The sequence below is a fragment of the Poecilia mexicana genome, unplaced genomic scaffold (genome assembly GCF_051168715.1).
Source record: "Poecilia mexicana isolate PSO_F unplaced genomic scaffold, ASM5116871v1 scaffold_23, whole genome shotgun sequence".
NCBI lineage: Eukaryota > Metazoa > Chordata > Actinopteri > Cyprinodontiformes > Poeciliidae > Poecilia > Poecilia mexicana.
Window position 1 is genome coordinate 19,634,818 of NW_028263392.1, and position 19,367 is coordinate 19,654,184.

General features: G+C 35.9%; 1 protein-coding gene and 2 long non-coding RNA genes across 5 annotated transcripts; 1 reads left to right on the forward strand and 2 right to left on the reverse strand.

The window, feature by feature from the left end:
• Positions 1 to 3,351: 3,351 nt before the first annotated feature.
• LOC148152587 (uncharacterized) lies at positions 3,352 to 7,473 on the reverse strand. The gene is made up of 2 exons (XM_088003457.1): positions 7,018 to 7,473; positions 3,352 to 4,222 (listed from the first exon to the last, which is right to left on the reverse strand). The coding sequence occupies exons 1-2, from the start codon at positions 7,456 to 7,458 to the stop codon at positions 3,902 to 3,904; spliced, it is 762 nt and encodes a 253-aa protein (XP_087859583.1). The 5' UTR covers positions 7,459 to 7,473; the 3' UTR covers positions 3,352 to 3,901.
• Positions 7,474 to 11,912: 4,439 nt separating this feature from the next.
• LOC148152588 (uncharacterized) lies at positions 11,913 to 13,459 on the forward strand. Of its 3 annotated transcripts, none has more exons than XR_015762156.1 (4): positions 11,913 to 12,340; positions 12,497 to 12,549; positions 12,670 to 12,785; positions 12,901 to 13,459. It is a non-coding gene; the product is annotated as an uncharacterized LOC148152588 (long non-coding RNA). The 3 variants fall into 3 exon arrangements; XR_015762157.1 differs by having other exon boundaries at positions 12,670 to 12,743; XR_015762155.1 differs by having other exon boundaries at positions 12,670 to 13,459.
• Positions 12,614 to 19,259, reverse strand: LOC148152589 (uncharacterized). The gene is made up of 2 exons (XR_015762158.1): positions 14,099 to 19,259; positions 12,614 to 12,925 (listed from the first exon to the last, which is right to left on the reverse strand). It is a non-coding gene; the product is annotated as an uncharacterized LOC148152589 (long non-coding RNA).
• Between the last annotated feature and the right edge of the window lie 108 nt (positions 19,260 to 19,367).

Genomic DNA, 19,367 nt, shown 5'->3' on the forward strand with positions numbered 1-19,367 from the left:
CCATGCAGGCTGAGGTCAGGCAGGAGGAAACTCAGCCTCACATGGAAATCTGCTTCAGCTCTTCAGCGCTGCCATCATCATCCTCACATCGTCTTGGGGGATCCTTTGGTTCTGTAGCTTCAGCTGAAGGATGAAGGTCAGTAAAATGTGAAGAGGAGCTGAACTTCATGTCTTTGTAAATCAGGTTCCTGCGATTGTTTCCCAGGAGAACTGAAAGGCAGAAATGTACGATGTTTTCATCTAATCTCAGCTATCTGGCATTTTGACAGAGTGCTGTACTTTCTAGAACCACTTTCTGCTATAAATGATCTGCAGTTCCTGGAATGAACCGTCTGAAACAAGAAATAAGATAAGATAAGATGGTCCTTTATTCATCCTGTCAGAAATTCAAGTATCCTGTGGCGTCCATAAAAGTTACACATGATTAAAAGATCATAATACACACGATAAAAAGATAAGACGGTAAGGTAACTAGATTGTCAAGCCAAGAGGTCACTTAAAACGAAATCAGTTTTTCTGGCTCTTTTGAGTATTGAGAGAGAACTCAAGTAGCTATGATCAAAGTGTATCAGATGAGCATTCTCACCCAAACCTACTCATTTTAATCATTGAGAAGAACTTTGACTATCTAAAAACAATGGCAGCTGCAGTTAAAGGCTGTCTGTGGTTAAGGACTGGATCCCAGTTGTCCCAACACATCGTGCCTGTCCAGCCCAGTCGTGGCGTTTTGTTGCTCAGAAAGCAGCCTTGTCCTGCTCTGTTTCTCGTACGGCAGACCAAACAGATGAAACCGTGTGATTTAATCAGCGATTTGTTCAGATTTTTACCCAGGTCTGCATGTAACACATACTTTGTACAGCAGTTGGTTTTATATTAAAAACGTAGAATTTATAAAAACTAAATTTTTGTGGAACTGTACCTTGAGTGGAGGGTAGTGCCCATGTGGACAGCGAAGCTCAGTGGGATCATCATGATGAGTGAAACAAGCCCTCAGTTTTACGCCTGAGTTGTTCCATCGGTCTGCGGTTCTGGTCCCACTGACGGCGGCGGACCCACTCAGACTCTGCTGACAGAATGTCCTGCAAGGAAATAAAACTAATATCTAAAATCTTTTCCTAATATAGGCTGTCACGATAGCAAGTTTTGCTGAGCAATTAATTGTCTCTAAAATTATTGCGATAAACGATAATATTGTTTGAAGACCATTTTAAGCTGATGTAATGTTAATGACATAATAATGCAAGAGATGTCCTGCCAAAAATAGATACACTTTATTTTCAAAAGAAAACTAAACACTGGAACTGATCAACTAAATAAACAAAACAACCAAAAACAAAAACAAAATGGATTCTCAGTCTCCATTATACGGAAGAGGATTAGGGCCACTGAAAAATAATAAAAAATAGAGTCAGAAAAAAAAATTTCTCCGAATTCAGAGGGAAAAAAGTAAAAAAAAATAAATAAAAAAAAATTGTGGCCCAAAAAATTTTTTTTTCTGAATTCAGAGGGGGGGAAAAATCAGTGGCCCAAATATATATATATTTTTTTCCCCTTCAGAATTCAGAGGAAAACAAAAAACAAAAAAAAAAAAAAAACTTGTGACCCAGACAAGCAACCAGCTTCAGACCCACAGATGCGAGTTGTGGCGGACAGCTAACTAGCGTTCTGGAGAAAGATGTCTGATTTAAGTGAGTTTTTGCCAGAGGAGTCCCCGAAGCTTCCATTGCACTAATGGAAGAACAAAAGGTGAGTAAATCAAATGAGATAGTTTGGTCTCTAAATACGAACGGTTATGGCTAGTTGTTAGCATGTTTGTTAGCTTACGCGGTTATAGGAATAAATCACACAGCTGTAAGGATGTAACAGCTGTTGATTGCTGGAATTGTCCCGTAAGTGTTTGATGCGTTTATTTTATTGTTTTTCTGTTTGAATGTTTTATAATGAAACTAAGGTTAGCTGTATGTCAGCCACCTTCTAAATAAGATGTCTGCGGTTTTAAACTGTGCAACTTTTAGTTCAGTGGAGGACAGAAACGTTTATATATGCATATATTTAAAAGGAAAATGTATGACTTGCATCGATCTGGTGCAAGTCGTACAGCCACCGATCTGCGGCTGTCTGTAGATCTGATCGTAGGATCCCTTCTCTATATTTTCCAACACCAACTATGCTATTTTGTCATTTGTTTGTGTTACGGCGTTTAAAAAAGTTACAATTTGAGAATCACGAAATCATTTTCCTGCACTATGTGATGCTCAGGACTGAAATTACATCTCACTCCCTGAGCTTCACTATCAGTACATTTATTGCACAGGTGTGGAAATGGTAGGCTTCATTTAACGAAATCAAACTTAATGTGATGTTTAATTTTTGTAATAAAAAAATGAACTGTTAACATTTCCTTGTGTGTTTTTATGCATGATGCCTTTTACCTTAAATTGACTATATTTCCAAATCTGTTTTTATACTTGCATGCTAACCAATCCAGTCCTTCGTCTTTTTCAGTAAAATAGAGAACTGAACATTTACTGCTGCTATTACTGTAATTCTCCCGTAAACAGTAAATCGCTTTAAGCATGGACCTAAGGATACATTATTAAAGGTAACTTTAACGTTGATTTGCAGTGTAAATAATTGTCTTTCTCATCTGTTTGTGTGCAGATTGACTGTGATGTCATAGGTCTCATGGACAATGCAGCACTTGAAAACTACCTACCTTCTTATGGAGACAGAATTGCTGCTTTCAACTACTGCAAAAGCAAATAGCCCTTATCCAAAAGAAAACATGGACTTGTTCAAAAGATTCATGAGAAAATGAAGAACAGAAAGGAAAGTACACAGGAGACCTTCTTTTTCTGTACAAGACAAAGAAGCCAAAAGGAACACGAAATGTTAGATTAGATGGATACATAATGATGGAAAAACTACCAAACAGGTGAGAGCGAAGCAGGGAGGTGGCACTAGAAAAATTCAAATGGCCACTGATGCTGGATTAAAAGACATTCTTCAAGAAGGAAATGCCCTTTTTTCATGATGGCACATCTCCTAAGGGACCTGAAACAGATTTTGAGTTTGAGGTTTAGACCTTAAACAGAGCCACCTTACTGAAGACTCCGGCCTGACTATTGGCAACATGTATGAAGCAGCGAGACCGTCAATGTTACGCTTCTACATTGCAACAAAACTGAAAGATCCAGAAGATGACAATGACATATCTGAAGATGTGTAAGGAGTAAGGCTTATAAATTCATTTGTTATTTAGTAATTGGGTCTGGAATAGATGTGGAATAAAACAAGAAACAAATTTATATTGAAAAGTTTCAACACTTGCAAATGGCAAAGATGGATCAGTTCATTAAGAATTTTTCATGTCTGAAAATATTTATTCTTCACACCACACATCTGTTAAGGAAGGTCGAGGTGTTAGTCTTTAGTATTTGCTGTTGAATACAAAAGTGCAATTGAAAGTTATAAAAATCATTTTTCATGAAGCATAGTGCATACCCATTTAAAAGGATTGACATTTGGTACATAACTGATTATCATAGAACAATAATTAAGTTTACATCAGCATTGTTCCTTCTAATAGCAGTGTGAAAGCAAACCAAACTACGGACTGGGAAATAAAAACATGCCATCCAAACTGTATGTTTTTCTTTTATCAGCACAGTAACGCCTTGAAAACTAATGTTAGGTCATGTCAGAACTCTACAATTAAATTATAACAGCAATAAACTTTCATGTTCTGGCAGAATGACATCAAAAATATGTTTTCTTGCTCACAAAATGTCTTTAAATGCAGTGCAGAGGGCACCTATCAGACATTGCAAAAACTATCCAATGGCAGGACTGAGATAAACAGCAACACTTTTTAAATTATCTTTATGCACACTGAAAGTTGCTAAATACTTTGAAGTATTTCTTCTCTTAACCTTGTATACAAATCAGCGGCAATAAGCGGATCTCTTGGGGGCTCCCAGTTGTTTTCTACCATAAGCAGACAACAAAGTTCAAAGACTGTTTCATCACAGGGATATTGGCCTTTTGGTGTACACTCTTCCATACACACAGCGACCTCCTCCATAGAAACAGGTTTGAGTCTATCCTCAGCCCTGTGCAGCTCTGGAAATGAGTACATCACCACTGGTCGACCCGATACTGCACCTCCACTTGCCCGGATTTTGTGCAAGTTCCATGTGTTCACAACATCATCCAGGTCATCCTGCATAAAATCATCAGAGTATAAATGTATGAAACTAAATATGTAATAGTAGTAGGGCTGTTGTAAACGAATATTTTAGTAATCGAGTAATCTATCGATTATTCTTACGATTAATCGAGTAATCGGATAAAAAAAATTATAAAATGAAATATTGGTAAATCTGGCATAATACCGGTGTTACTATCAGATATCAATATCAGTCCAATTTTTCATATTTGAGCATCCCTAACAGTTGCTTTTTTGTAGTTTAGAAAACTAACCTGTAACAATAATAGCTCACTTTCTAAGTTAACCAGAAGAAAAGTTATAGAAAAATCTGAAATTATATTGAATTTAATAACAAAGAGGCAGGCTCACAAATATGCTTATAAAAATGTCTACAATCCAGCTTTTAGTTTATCAGTGATTCTTGAGAATAGGGACAAAACAGGTCCTATGGATAAAGCATGAAATTTGAATAAAATATACACAAAATATATTTTTTTCAAATATCTAACTAAACTAACCTGGGTCATGTGAGCACAACAATGTATGTTTTTCTTGTGTTTGCTGAATATTTTTTTATTTTAAACATTGTAGTTGGTGGATGATGCCTGTAAAAGCCCTTGTCCAGGAGCAGAACTCAATACATTCTTATAGTTTAAAACAATTAAAGAAATACTAAAATTATATATTATGACAATTAAGTATAAGTAGTCATATAAATAATTATAAAAGTATCGATAAATTGAATTAAAAATAATTTTTAGATATTTTCCAACTCTGTTGAAATTTGTCCTTAGTTTTTGTCAACACCGTCAGAAATGAAAAGAATGTAAAAAAATCAGGCATTATTGGGGGCACCAGAACTTCTGAGGACCCCATGACGTTGTCTTTTCTCTTCCTTTGCTAGGAGGGCTAGTTAGCTCCGGTTAGCTTAAGTTATTCTTTAGTTTTTTCTTCTGTTTTATTCCTAAGATGTTTGTCACAACCATGATGTGTCAACTCCATAACTGACAATTTACAAAACTTTGATGAAATTTTGCGAAATAAAAGCTTAATTCTGGTATAATGTAAAGATTTCATGGACCTGACGAGCTACAATATGGCCTCCTTCAGAATAACATCATATAAATTGAGGTAGTTTGGCATTTCGTCAACTCCGTCAGAGTTTTTCTGACTCTTTCAGTGAAATTGTTGTCAAATCTCACTTAATTGTGCAACTAATTCATTTTAATGTATTTTACATGAATTGCATTACTTCACATGTACCAAGTTTTTCATTTTACTCACTAGTTTGTCACCACCTTCAGTTCTGTGTCAACTCCATCAGATGGCCGTTTTGTTGTTTTTTGTTTTAAATAATATTTATTTTATTTCTTGAGAAGCATTTGTCTGTAAATTGAGTAAAAATATCACTAATGGGGTATTTTAAAAATCATTTTAGATTTATTTTTGTCAGATGGTGATGACAAAGTTTTGGGTCAGGTCGATTAAAAATGTAATTTTTTTTTAAAAATTCGCAACTGGGAGCCTGTACCTTAGCATCTTCATATTTTCTAAACATTATTTGTCATATTTGCATACATAAGGTTGAGAAATAATTTTTAAAAAATATGGGAAAATTAAAACCCATTTTGTCCCTATTCTCAAGAATCACTGTTATGTATTCATCTTCAGTGAGTTTAATAGATTAATTAAACTCACCTTGCCACCTAACCTGTCACGCTTTGGGTTTGAAAATACGGGAAATGCCGCCTGGAGTGGGAGGAGAGGGCGAATGAACGAACATGGGGTGGAGGGGAGGAAATAGACCAGCGGACTGACGAACCGTTAGACCGGGGGACGAACACGGGGGGAAGCAATACGGGATATTTACGACACCTTCACTGGTCACACTCAGAAACTCATCTACCAGCCATGTACGATGCGCTCCGCCACCCGTTTCTTCAGACCGGGATATGAAATTTATTGTGCGGTTCGTCGGTAAAGCTACATTTACACGGTAAGCATCAGCTACTCAGCCGCCCGCCCTGTTCAGTCTACCCGCTCACCTCAGCGCTCTTCCCGCCGTTCGCTTTCAACCAGCAGCCCCGGAGGAGAAATGCTGCCGTACTCCAGGCATCCCCCAGTCATTTTAAGGATGCTTATTGGTTCCCCAAAAACGATAAAAAGTCGGGCATTATCATCAATCAATAAAATCCCCACGGGCCAATCTTGAAGATTGGACTTTATGCCGCTGAGACTTAGCTTTTGTCAACAACTCAGAGGCGGAAGTGAGAGCTCCGCGCAACGCAAATGAAGTCCCGGCCGGAACACGGTGCGCTAACTAATAAAACATAAATTGACGAAGCTTCGAGGCAGGTAAATTTTCCTCGAGGAATTTTAGTAATCGAGGTACTCGAATCATTCGAGGAATCGTTTCAGCCCTAAATAGTAGCTTTTGCTAAAGATGAGGCTTATATTAATCAGCAGATATAGAAAGTGACCTCTAATTAAAACCAAGCAACAAGAACAAAATGGCAATTCCAAAACATTTTATTCTGTGTGTGAAATTATTCCCCAATCTATTGTAAAATTATTAAATAATGGATAAAACTTATTTCTGTAACTATACCCAAGGAAGTGTAGGGGAACAGATTCCCAAGTAATTTCAACCATTTTACATAAAACTGATGTGCTGAGAAGGTGCTGTTATGTAAACTGGTAAAATAATATATAAAAAAGAGCTTTTATTGTTTCTGGTAAACATACCAGATTTGCTTTTAATACTTTTTAAAACAGAGACATTATAGTGAACCAGTAAACACTTTTACCTGAATAAGATTAAGAAAGCAGAATTGGATAAGGCTTTTATCCAAAAAGTCTCCTGTAAAGTGACCATCATCCAGGAAGGTTTGAAATAAGCTCATCCAAAACTGTGCACTCTGTTTGCGGAGGGTCGACCACCAGCCTTCTATGCGCTGGTTGGATGTACTTCTTCCATAAAGGAAACTTTTGTCCCCTGCAAAACTGTCTGTGTGGTTTCGCCGCAGAAATATCTGCATTTGTTCAACACAAATGTTTTCTGTACCTCTGTCAGCACGTATCCTCTCTGGACATCCGTTAACGCATGAAACTGTTTTGAAATAACTTGCAATCAATTTGGAGTCATTGTTTGTGGTATAAGCCTCCATCCATAAAACATGTCGGCTAAAACCGTCTATACCACCACTGATAGCAATACCATAAGGTTTTAGTTTATCATAGCCATCCATGTGCCAGAGCGCATTTGGTCCTCTGCAATTGTACTGACGTCTTCTCAACCGTCGTGCTCGTCTCAGTTCCACACCTTCTGGGTCAAACAATTTGATTAAATGTCTCACAGTGTCTTGTGACACCACAAATCCACGTTGAACCGCACGAAGATGTAGCCACCGATAACCTTGCATTTGTCCATTAGTCATTATTTGTTGTTGGACAAAGGCCAGCACTTCTTTGAGGTCGGACTGATTCTTTCTTCTAAACAGCTCAAGTCTTCTGCAAATTCTTTTTAGAGTTCGGTTACTTAATATAGTATGATGACTGTGCGCTAAAATATGAAGGATTTCTTTGTTACTTAAAGACAGTCTGAAGTAAAGCTTAATGATGTCATCCAAATCTGACATTTTCTAGCTTCTTTCACTTTAAGAAGGGAACAGTCTTTAGCAGAAGGCCTTTTTTCCTTTTTTGGACAGTTTTTTGCTTCAGCAGAAGTTGAAAACAGCAATTCCGTCTCCATAATTTTCCAGCTTTGCTGCGACATCACAGTCAATCTGCACACAAACAGATGAGAAAGACAATTATTTACACTGCAAATCGATGTTAAAGTTACCCTTAAGATTGTGTCCTTACGTCCATGCTTAAAGCGATTTACTGTTTTGGGGAGAATTACAGTAATAGCAGCAGTAAATGTTCAGTTCTCTATTTTACTGAAAAATAGGAAGGACTGGATTGGTTAGCATGCAAGTATAAAAACAGATTTGGAAATATAGTCAATTTAAGGTAAAAGGCATCATGCATAAAAACACACAAGGAAATGTTAACAGTTCATTTTTTTATTACAAAAATTAAACATCACATTAAGTTTGATTTCGTTAAATGAAGCCTACCATTTCCACACCTGTGCAATAAATGTACTGATAGTGAAGCTCAGGGAGTGAGATGTAATTTCAGTCCTGAGCATCACATAGTGCAGGAAAATGATTTCCTTTTAATATATATATATATAAAAAAAAAAAAAAATTCCCTTCTCACCCTCCGCGGGTGGTCTCTTTCATCCTCTGAGCTCGGGTCCTCTACCAGAGGCCTGGGAGCTTCAGGTTCTCCTCCAGTATCTTGGCTGTGCCTAGAACTGCACATTTCTGGACTGAGATGTCTGATGTTGTTCCTGGGATCTGTTTGAGCCACTGCTCCAGTTTGGGGGTGACTGCCCCGAGGGCCCCGATGACCACAGGCACCACTGTGGTCTTCACCTTCCAGACTTTCTCCAGTTCCTCTCTGAGGCCCTGGTATTTCTCCAGTTTCTCCTTTTTCCTGATGTTGTGGTCACTTGGTATTGCTACATCCACCACAACGGCTTTCCTCTGTTCTTTATCCACCACCACAATGTCCGGTTGGTTCTCCATTACCATCTTGTCTGTCTGGATCTGGAAGTCCCACAGGATCTTAGCTCGGTCATTCTCCACCACCTTTGGGGGTGTTCCCCACTTTGATCTCGGGGCTTCCAGTCCATATTCTGCACAGATGTTCCTGTACACTATGCCCGCCACTTGGTTATGTGGCGGGCATAGTGTACATATATATATATATATACAACTCCTTGTAGACCACACAGTCGCCCGAGACTGCAAAACCCGACACACCAACCTGTGCACCGCTTGGATTGATTACAAGAAAGCCTATGACTCAATGCCACATACCTGGATCATTGAATGCTTAGAGATGTACAACATCAACAGGACTCTAAGAGCCTTCATTGCAAACTCGATGGGGCTGTGGAAAACCACCCTTGAAGCCAACTGCAAACCACTTGCACAAGTGTCCATCAAATGTGGCATATACCAAGGAGATGCACTGTCCCCACTGCTGTTCTGCATAGGCCTGAACCCCCTCAGCCAAATCATCAACAAGACTGGCTACGGATACCGACTCAAGAACGGGGCCACAATCAGTCACCTCCTCTACATGGATGACATCAAGCTGTATGCCAAGAGCGAGCGAGACATCGACTCACTGATCCACACCACCAGGATCTACAGCACTGACATTGGGATGTCATTCGGACTAGAGAAGTGTGGTCTAGTGTAGGTTGTGCAAGGAGGCCCCTGAGACAGTCCAGCACATAACAGCAGGGTCCAAGTGTGCATCAATCTTGTAAGTCTTGTATGTCATCCAGCCTGTTGTGATCTGAGTTTTTCTGTTTATTTTTGGTTCTGTTCCCTGTGAGTCTCTGTGCTTCTGTTCCCTGTGAGTCTCTGTGCTGTCCTGTCTGTTTCCCAGATGTCTCGTTTCTGTGATTATCCCGTGTTTTTAAGGCCACCTGCTGTCTCTGTTTTGTCGGATCCTTGTCATACGTCTTTGTCGTTACCGTCACCCTATCGTTTGTAGTAAGTCTTCAGCCATCACAGTGGAACCGTCCTGTCCTGCGTCGGCTTCAGCTCTCGTTTGTCAGTCATTTAGATCAGTTTCTTACCGGTGCTGCCTGTTTCTTGGACAGTTCTGAGCCATTTTCATCATTAAACCATGTTTCATCTTTACCTGGGTCTGCCTGCGTCTTCCTCACTGCAACTCACCACCCATTTCATACACTGGGTGCCTTTAAATCTCAACTTAAAACCCACCTGTTTAGAGCTGCTTAAGGCTAAATTAGGGTTTTGATGTCTTCGATGTTTTAAATATTTTTATCTTTACTTTTTATCTATTTATGTAAAAGTGGCGAGTGATTGAGGGTCATTGCGCGGTCACAGAAAAACTCTGTAAACTCTAGACTAACAGGTAAAAATAGTCCACAAAAATCCGTGTAGGACGGTGAAGTCCTAGCGTTACAGGTGGACGGAGCCTGGTGCTGCAAGGTTGGAGACCTTGTCCTGTCAGGCGACGGAGCCTGGATAATACCTGGATAATACCTGGATAATACCTGGATAACACCTGGATAATACCTGGATAATACCTGGATAACACCTGGATAATACCTGGATAACACCTGGATAATACCTGGATAACACCTGGATAATACCTGGATAATACCTGGATAATACCTGGAAACCACCTGGATAATACCTGGATAACACCTGGATAATACCTGGATAATACCTGGATAACACCTGGATAATACCTGGATAATACCTGGAAACCACCTGGATAATACCTGGATAACACCTGGATAATACCTGGATAACACCTGGATAATACCTGGATAATACCTGGAAACCACCTGGATAATACCTGGATAACACCTGGATAATACCTGGATAATACCTGGAAACCACCTGGATAATACCTGGATAATACCTGGATAATACCTGGATAATACCTGGATAACACCTGGATAATACCTGGATAATACCCGTGCTAAACGGACGGCGGAGTCCGATGTTTAATTCTGTAACAAAAGCTTGTTTTTATCTTTTTTTTTCTTTTTCCAAACTCTCTTTCTCTTTCTTACTGTTTATTCAATGTCGCATGCTGTTTTTATCTTGTTTTTTAATTATGTAAAGCACCTTGAAATGCCTTGCTGCTGAAATGTGCTATACAAATAAAATTTGATTGATTATTTCATGACAGCCTTATTCAGTATATTAAACTATATGACTAACTACATATTACTTAATATTCACATTTCTTTGCTGGTATTACCTGAAAGTGTTGCATTTTAATATCTCACTTGAATTCTTGATCTACATGCAAATACTTGATATAATGTAAGCACTGAGAAAAAGGAAAAAAGGTTTGTGAAATGTAGAGTATTACAAATGTACGGTGGCCCTGAGGTGCAAAACACTACAACATTAACGAAGCACAATTACAAATTACAAAAACACAACAACATTAACAAAAACATAACGACATTAAGAAAACGGAAAAGGTAGGTCCCAGTGGAGACCTAAGGAATCGCTGATTGGACTACAGCTCGTTAGAAAACGGAAAAGGTAGGTCCCAGCGGAGACCTAAGAAATCGCTGATTGGACTACAGCTCGTTTTACTTCTGAACCGGAAGTTTTTCTGGAGACCCTTTTCACAGTGATGTCAGACAATGGGCGCCGTAACTCGAAGAGATGTATCTTTACTTCTGGTGTGATTTTGCCTCGGGAAACCTGACTGAAAAATTCACGGATACTCATTATCTTAAGGATATACTAAAAGGTAAGGTTAATTACAACAGCATTTACGTGTTAGCCGTTATTACTCATTGTCAATCCACCATTCTCTAACTGTGTATATAATAAACAGCCTCCGATCGGAGAATAAACCAGCTAGCAGCAGCTTTAGCCACAGTTAGGAAACATATACACCCCTGCCTGTCAGTGCTGTGTTGTTAAGTTTCACTAAAATCACTGACATCTTCCAACAGTTGTTTAGAAAAGCATTTTAAATATTGACTTAAGCGCTATCTGCCAAATAATTTACATATTCTGATGTGATTCATAATTTCTCATATTGTTTTGTTCATCTTTCTCAACAGTAGCCTACCATATCTGGGATGGTCTTGTTCCTCTGTCCATGGCAGGTTCAGTCAATCAGCTGTGGGACACCTGCTGCCTAGTCAAACTATCATGGGCCTCTTGATTTAAAAGGAGAAACCAGTACAGAGCCTCCCTGCTCCTGCAAGTCACACTTCTTGGATGAACACTCAATACTGCAGCTGTTAGAAATGAAATCTTTGTGTATCTATCCTTTAATTAATATCAATATATATCTATTAATAAATTGATGTTGTGTAGAGTTCTGTAAAAACTAGTGTAAATAGCTTCTCTTGAGTAATCTACATATGTGCAACTTTTACATTTAAATTGCTTTTTTTTGTAAATCTTACACATCTGGCAACGAAGTATGTGGAGGAGAGGAAATGAGAAAGGAGAGGAGCTTATTAAAGCTGCCATTGTGGAACAAAGACATAAGGTTTGTGACCGTTTCTTGCAAACATTAAACACTGTACATGGATTCATATATATAAATAGATATATATATATATATAGCTGACTGTATATATACAGTCAGCTATATATATAGCTGACTGTATATATACAGTCAGCTATATATATATACATACTGCAGCAGAACCCTCAAGCTCCCAGGGCTCAGAGGATGAAAGAGACCACCTGCGGAGGGTGAGAAGGGAATTTTATATATATATATATAACATTACACAAACATAATTATCACAGTTAACAATTTAAGTCATTGATAGAGAAAATTTATTTACAAACGGTATATTTTTATTTTAACAGTATGTACTCAGGGTTTACAACTTAAGAAGACATCCATGTAGGATCTTTGGCGGGTGCCAGTCTGCAGTGAACTGGTCCCAGTCTGCAGTGAACTGGTGCCAGTCTGCAGTGAACTGGTGGGTGACAGAGCCAATGGTAAACTGTAGTGAGCAGTTTGAAGCAGAAGTCCCACCATGTGATCCACAGGGTTTTCCCAGCTGAGCACAAACTTCATGCATTTCGTTTCCACAGGCACCACAGCAGAATCAAGTGTAACCTGTTAAAAGGGATATAAAGGTGTTATTCCTATATTATCAATTTTCTACTGCCAAGTCTACAACCGCAGGAAAACAAAGTAAAAGAAATGTATCCTTCTAATCATAACCTTTGATAAATATTCAATGGAGAAATGTGAAGTTAATGAGCTAATATATATTGTTATGGCCACTCTTGCATCATAATAAAGTCCAAAAAAAATGCAAGAGTAGTCTTTTAGGAGGTTTTCAACTCACTCAAAGAAAAAATAAAAAGCACTCGCAGAGACTTCTCCTGTTTGAAAGGGGTTTCTTTTACTTATAAAAGTAACAAAAAATAATGTCTGAGTTGACTTCAAATATAAACGTTAATTTGTGGTACAAAAACCTTTTCACTCCTCACTCCTCCACCAAACAATCAGATCAACCCCAGCAGCTGCTTCTGCCTGTTAATCACTGCAGGAGGCTGACTGACAAGGAAGAGGGTCTAAGCAAAAATAAATACATAAATAAATATACAATAGATCTATCATTCACATAACCTAGATCTGCGAAAATTAATTTAGCAAAAAATAAATTAATCTAATGGTTAATAGGCTCCAACATATGCGAGTAGAGCTCATCACATTCCTCCAATGAAACTTTAATATCTATCTATATCTATATCTTTAATATCTTCCTACTCGTGTCTCTATCTTAGCAAGAGTTTGACTTCTCAGTTTAGCTGTCAGGTTTTGGACTTGAGACTACAGGTAATGTCGCTACTGAGAGGGTGGTGAAACTAGCGTATGACATGAGGAGGGTGACGATAATGCATTTTACGTGACAGGTGGCAACCCCAGTCTATACTATAAAAATCTGATTAAGATTAGAGCCTAAATACGTCCTATTTCCAAAACAGAAAGGCTACGTAATGTTAGCCAGCTAACAAATTACTATTGCTAAGTAATTCCCAGTAAGTCAATATTTAAAATGCTTTTCTAAACAACTGTTGGAAGATGTCAGTGATTTTAGTGAAACTTAACAACACAGCACTGACAGGCAGGGGTGTTTATGTTTCCTAACTGTGGCTAAAGCAGCTGCTAGCTGGTTTATTCTCCGATCGGAGGCTGTTTATTATATACACAGTTAGAGAATGGTGGATTGACAATGAGTAATAACGGCTAACACGTAAATGCTGTTGTAATTAACCTTACCTTTTAGTATATCTTTAAGCTAATGAGTATCCGTGAATTTTTCAGTCAGGTTTCCCGAGGCAAAATCACACCAGAAGTAAAGATACATCTCTTCGAGTTACGGCGCCCATTGTCTGACATCATTGTGAAAAGGGTCTCCAGAAAAACTTCCGGTTCAGAAGTAAAACGAGCTGTAGTCCAATCAGCGATTTCTTACGTCTCCGCTGGGACCTACCTTTTCCGTTTTCTTAATGTCGTTGTGTTTTTGTTAATGTTGTTGTGTTTTTGTTAATGTTGTTGTGTTTTTGTTAATGTTGTTGTGTTTTTGTTAATGTTGTTGTGTTTTTGTTAATGTTGTTGTGTTTTTGTTAATGTCGTGTTTTTGTTAATGTTGTGTTTTTGTTAATGTTGTTGTGTTTTTCTTAATGTCGTGTTTTTGTTAATGTTGTGTTTTTGTTAATGTTGTTGTGTTTTTCTTAATGTCGTGTTTTTGTTAATGTCGTTGTGTTTTTCTTAATGTCGTGTTTTTGTTAATGTTGTGTTTTTGTTAATGTTGTTGTGTTTTTGTTAATGTCGTGTTTTTGTTAATGTCGTGTTTTTGTTAATGTCGTTGTGTTTTTGTTAATGTCGTTGTGTTTTTGTTAATGTTGTTGTGTTTTTGTTAATGTTGTTGTGTTTTTGTTAATGTCGTTGTGTTTTTGTTAATGTCGTTGTGTTTTTGTTAATGTCGTTGTGTTTTTCTTAATGTCGTTGTGTTTTTGTTAATGTCGTGTTTTTGTTAATGTCGTGTTTTTGTTAATGTCGTTGTGTTTTTGTTAATGTCGTTGTGTTTTTGTTAATGTTGTTGTGTTTTTGTTAATGTTGTTGTGTTTTTGTTAATGTTGTTGTGTTTTTGTTAATGTCGTTGTGTTTTTGTTAATGTTGTTGTGTTTTTGTTAATGTCATTGTGTTTTTGTTAATGTTGTTGTGTTTTTGTTAATGTTGTTGTGTTTTTGTTAATGTCGTGTTTTTGTTAATGTTGTTGTGTTTTTGTTAATGTCGTTGTGTTTTTCTTAATGTCGTTGTGTTTTTCTTAATGTCGTTGTGTTTTTCTTAATGTCGTGTTTTTGTTAATGTCGTTGTGTTTTTCTTAATGTCGTGTTTTTGTTAATGTCGTTGTGTTTTTCTTAATGTCGTTGTGTTTTTCTTAATGTCGTGTTTTTGTTAATGTCGTTGTGTTTTTCTTAATGTCGTGTTTTTGTTAATGTCGTGTTTTTGTTAATGTCGTGTTTTTGTTAATGTCGTTGTGTTTTTGTTAATGTTGTTGTGTTTTTGTTAATGTTGTTGTGTTTTTGTTAATGTTGTTGTGTTTTTGTTAATGTTGTTGTGTTTTTGTTAATGTTGTGTTTTTGTTAATGTTGTTGTGTTTTTGTTAATGTCGTGTTTTTGTTAATGTCGTTGTGTTTTTCTTAATGTTGTTGTGTTTTTCTTAATGTCGTGTTTTTGTTAATGTCGTTGTGTTTTTCTTAATGTCGTGTTTTTGTTAATGTTGTTGTGTTTTTGTTAATGTTGTTGTGTTTTTGTTAATGTTGTTGTGTTTTTGTTAATGTTGTTGTGTTTTTGTTAATGTCGTTGTGTTTTTGTTAATGTTGTTGTGTTTTTGTTAATGTCGTGTTTTTGTTAATGTCGTTGTGTTTTTGTTAATGTCGTTGTGTTTTTGTTAATGTCGTTGTGTTTTTGTTAATGTTGTTGTGTTTTTGTTAATGTCGTGTTTTTGTTAATGTTGTTGTGTTTTTCTTAATGTCGTTGTGTTTTTGTTAATGTTGTTGTGTTTTTGTTAATGTTGTTGTGTTTTTGTTAATGTTGTTGTGTTTTTGTTAATGTCGTGTTTTTGTTAATGTCGTTGTGTTTTTGTTAATGTCGTTGTGTTTTTGTTAATGTCGTTGTGTTTTTGTTAATGTCGTGTTTTTGTTAATGTTGTTGTGTTTTTGTTAATGTCGTGTTTTTGTTAATGTCGTTGTGTTTTTGTTAATGTCGTGTTTTTGTTAATGTCGTGTTTTTGTTAATGTCGTTGTGTTTCTGTTAATGTCGTGTTTTTGTTAATGTTGTTGTGTTTTTGTTAATGTTGTTGTGTTTTTGTTAATGTTGTTGTGTTTTTGTTAATGTCGTGTTTTTGTTAATGTCGTTGTGTTTTTGTTAATGTCGTGTTTTTGTTAATGTCGTTGTGTTTTTGTTAATGTCGTTGTGTTTTTGTTAATGTCGTTGTGTTTTTGTTAATGTCGTTGTGTTTTTGTTAATGTCGTTGTGTTTTTGTTAATGTCGTGTTTTTGTTAATGTTGTTGTGTTTTTGTTAATGTCGTGTTTTTGTTAATGTCGTTGTGTTTTTGTTAATGTCGTGTTTTTGTTAATGTCGTGTTTTTGTTAATGTCGTTGTGTTTCTGTTAATGTCGTGTTTTTGTTAATGTTGTTGTGTTTTTGTTAATGTTGTTGTGTTTTTGTTAATGTTGTTGTGTTTTTGTTAATGTCGTGTTTTTGTTAATGTCGTTGTGTTTTTGTTAATGTCGTGTTTTTGTTAATGTCGTTGTGTTTTTGTTAATGTCGTTGTGTTTTTGTTAATGTTGTTGTGTTTTTGTTAATGTCGTTGTGTTTTTGTTAATGTTGTTGTGTTTTTGTTAATGTCGTTGTGTTTTTGTTAATGTCGTTGTGTTTTTGTTAATGTCGTTGTGTTTTTGTTAATGTCGTTGTGTTTTTGTTAATGTCGTTGTGTTTTTGTTAATGTCGTTGTGTTTTTGTTAATGTCGTTGTGTTTTTGTTAATGTCGTTGTGTTTTTGTTAATGTCGTTGTGTTTTTGTTAATGTCGTGTTTTTGTTAATGTCGTTGTGTTTTTGTTAATGTCGTTGTGTTTTTGTTAATGTTGTTGTGTTTTTGTTAATGTTGTTGTGTTTTTGTTAATGTCGTGTTTTTGTTAATGTCGTTGTGTTTTTGTTAATGTCGTGTTTTTGTTAATGTCGTTGTGTTTTTGTTAATGTCGTTGTGTTTTTGTTAATGTTGTTGTGTTTTTGTTAATGTCGTTGTGTTTTTGTTAATGTTGTTGTGTTTTTGTTAATGTCGTTGTGTTTTTGTTAATGTCGTTGTGTTTTTGTTAATGTCGTTGTGTTTTTGTTAATGTCGTTGTGTTTTTGTTAATGTCGTTGTGTTTTTGTTAATGTCGTTGTGTTTTTGTTAATGTCGTTGTGTTTTTGTTAATGTCGTTGTGTTTTTGTTAATGTCGTTGTGTTTTTGTTAATGTCGTTGTGTTTTTGTTAATGTCGTGTTTTTGTTAATGTCGTTGTGTTTTTGTTAATGTCGTTGTGTTTTTGTTAATGTTGTTGTGTTTTTGTTAATGTCGTTGTGTTTTTGTTAATGTCGTTGTGTTTTTCTTAATGTCGTTGTGTTTTTCTTAATGTCGTGTTTTTGTTAATGTCGTTGTGTTTTTGTTAATGTCGTTGTGTTTTTGTTAATGTCGTTGTGTTTTTCTTAATGTTGTTGTGTTTTTGTTAATGTCGTTGTGTTTTTCTTAATGTCGTTGTGTTTTTGTTAATGTCGTTGTGTTTTTCTTAATGTCGTTGTGTTTTTCTTAATGTCGTTGTGTTTTTCTTAATGTCGTGTTTTTGTTAATGTCGTTGTGTTTTTGTTAATGTCGTGTTTTTGTTAATGTCGTTGTGTTTTTCTTAATGTCGTTGTGTTTTTCTTAATGTCGTGTTTTTCTTAATGTCGTGTTTTTCTTAATGTCGTGTTTTTGTTAATGTTGTTGTGTTTTTCTTAATGTCGTGTTTTTGTTAATGTCGTTGTGTTTTTCTTAATGTCGTGTTTTTGTTAATGTTGTGTTTTTCTTAATGTCGTGTTTTTCTTAATGTCGTGTTTTTGTTAATGTCGTTGTGTTTTTCTTAATGTCGTGTTTTTCTTAATGTCGTGTTTTTGTTAATGTTGTTGTGTTTTTCTTAATGTCGTGTTTTTGTTAATGTCGTTGTGTTTTTCTTAATGTCGTGTTTTTGTTAATGTCGTTGTGTTTTTCTTAATGTCGTGTTTTTGTTAATGTCGTTGTGTTTTTCTTAATGTCGTGTTTTTCTTAATGTCGTGTTTTTGTTAATGTTGTTGTGTTTTTGTTAATGTCGTTGTGTTTTTGTTAATGTCGTGTTTTTGTTAATGTCGTTGTGTTTTTGTTAATGTCGTTGTGTTTTTCTTAATGTCGTTGTGTTTTTCTTAATGTCGTGTTTTTGTTAATGTCGTTGTGTTTTTGTTAATGTCGTTGTGTTTTTGTTAATGTCGTTGTGTTTTTCTTAATGTCGTTGTGTTTTTGTTAATGTCGTTGTGTTTTTCTTAATGTCGTTGTGTTTTTGTTAATGTCGTTGTGTTTTTCTTAATGTCGTTGTGTTTTTGTTAATGTCGTTGTGTTTTTGTTAATGTCGTTGTGTTTTTCTTAATGTCGTTATGTTTTTCTTAATGTCGTGTTTTTGTTAATGTCGTTGTGTTTTTGTTAATGTCGTTGTGTTTTTCTTAATGTCGTTATGTTTTTCTTAATGTCGTGTTTTTGTTAATGTCGTTGTGTTTTTCTTAATGTCGTTGTGTTTTTGTTAATGTCGTTGTGTTTTTCTTAATGTCGTTGTGTTTTTGTTAATGTCGTTGTGTTTTTGTTAATGTCGTTATGTTTTTCTTAATGTCGTGTTTTTGTTAATGTCGTGTTTTTGTTAATGTCGTTGTGTTTTTCTTAATGTCGTTGTGTTTTTCTTAATGTCGTGTTTTTGTTAATGTCGTGTTTTTCTTAATGTCGTGTTTTTCTTAATGTCGTGTTTTTGTTAATGTTGTTGTGTTTTTCTTAATGTCGTGTTTTTGTTAATGTCGTTGTGTTTTTCTTAATGTCGTGTTTTTGTTAATGTTGTTGTGTTTTTCTTAATGTCGTGTTTTTCTTAATGTCGTGTTTTTGTTAATGTCGTTGTGTTTTTCTTAATGTCGTGTTTTTCTTAATGTCGTGTTTTTGTTAATGTTGTTGTGTTTTTCTTAATGTCGTGTTTTTGTTAATGTCGTTGTGTTTTTCTTAATGTCGTGTTTTTGTTAATGTCGTTGTGTTTTTCTTAATGTCGTGTTTTTGTTAATGTCGTTGTGTTTTTCTTAATGTCGTGTTTTTCTTAATGTCGTGTTTTTGTTAATGTTGTTGTGTTTTTGTTAATGTGTTTTTCTTAATGTCGTTGTGTTTTTCTTAATGTCGTGTTTTTCTTAATGTCGTGTTTTTGTTAATGTTGTGTTTTTCTTAATGTCGTGTTTTTGTTAATG

Excerpts from the sequence above, each read along its gene's own strand:
- LOC148152587 (XM_088003457.1), bottom strand. The coding sequence starts at position 7,458 with ATGGATGGCTATGATAAACTAAAACCTTATGGTATTGCTATCAGTGGT. Across the intron at positions 4,223-7,017 it reads GCTTTCTTAATCTTATTCAG|GATGACCTGGATGATGTTGT; the intron begins GTAAAAGTGTTT and ends GATTTTATGCAG.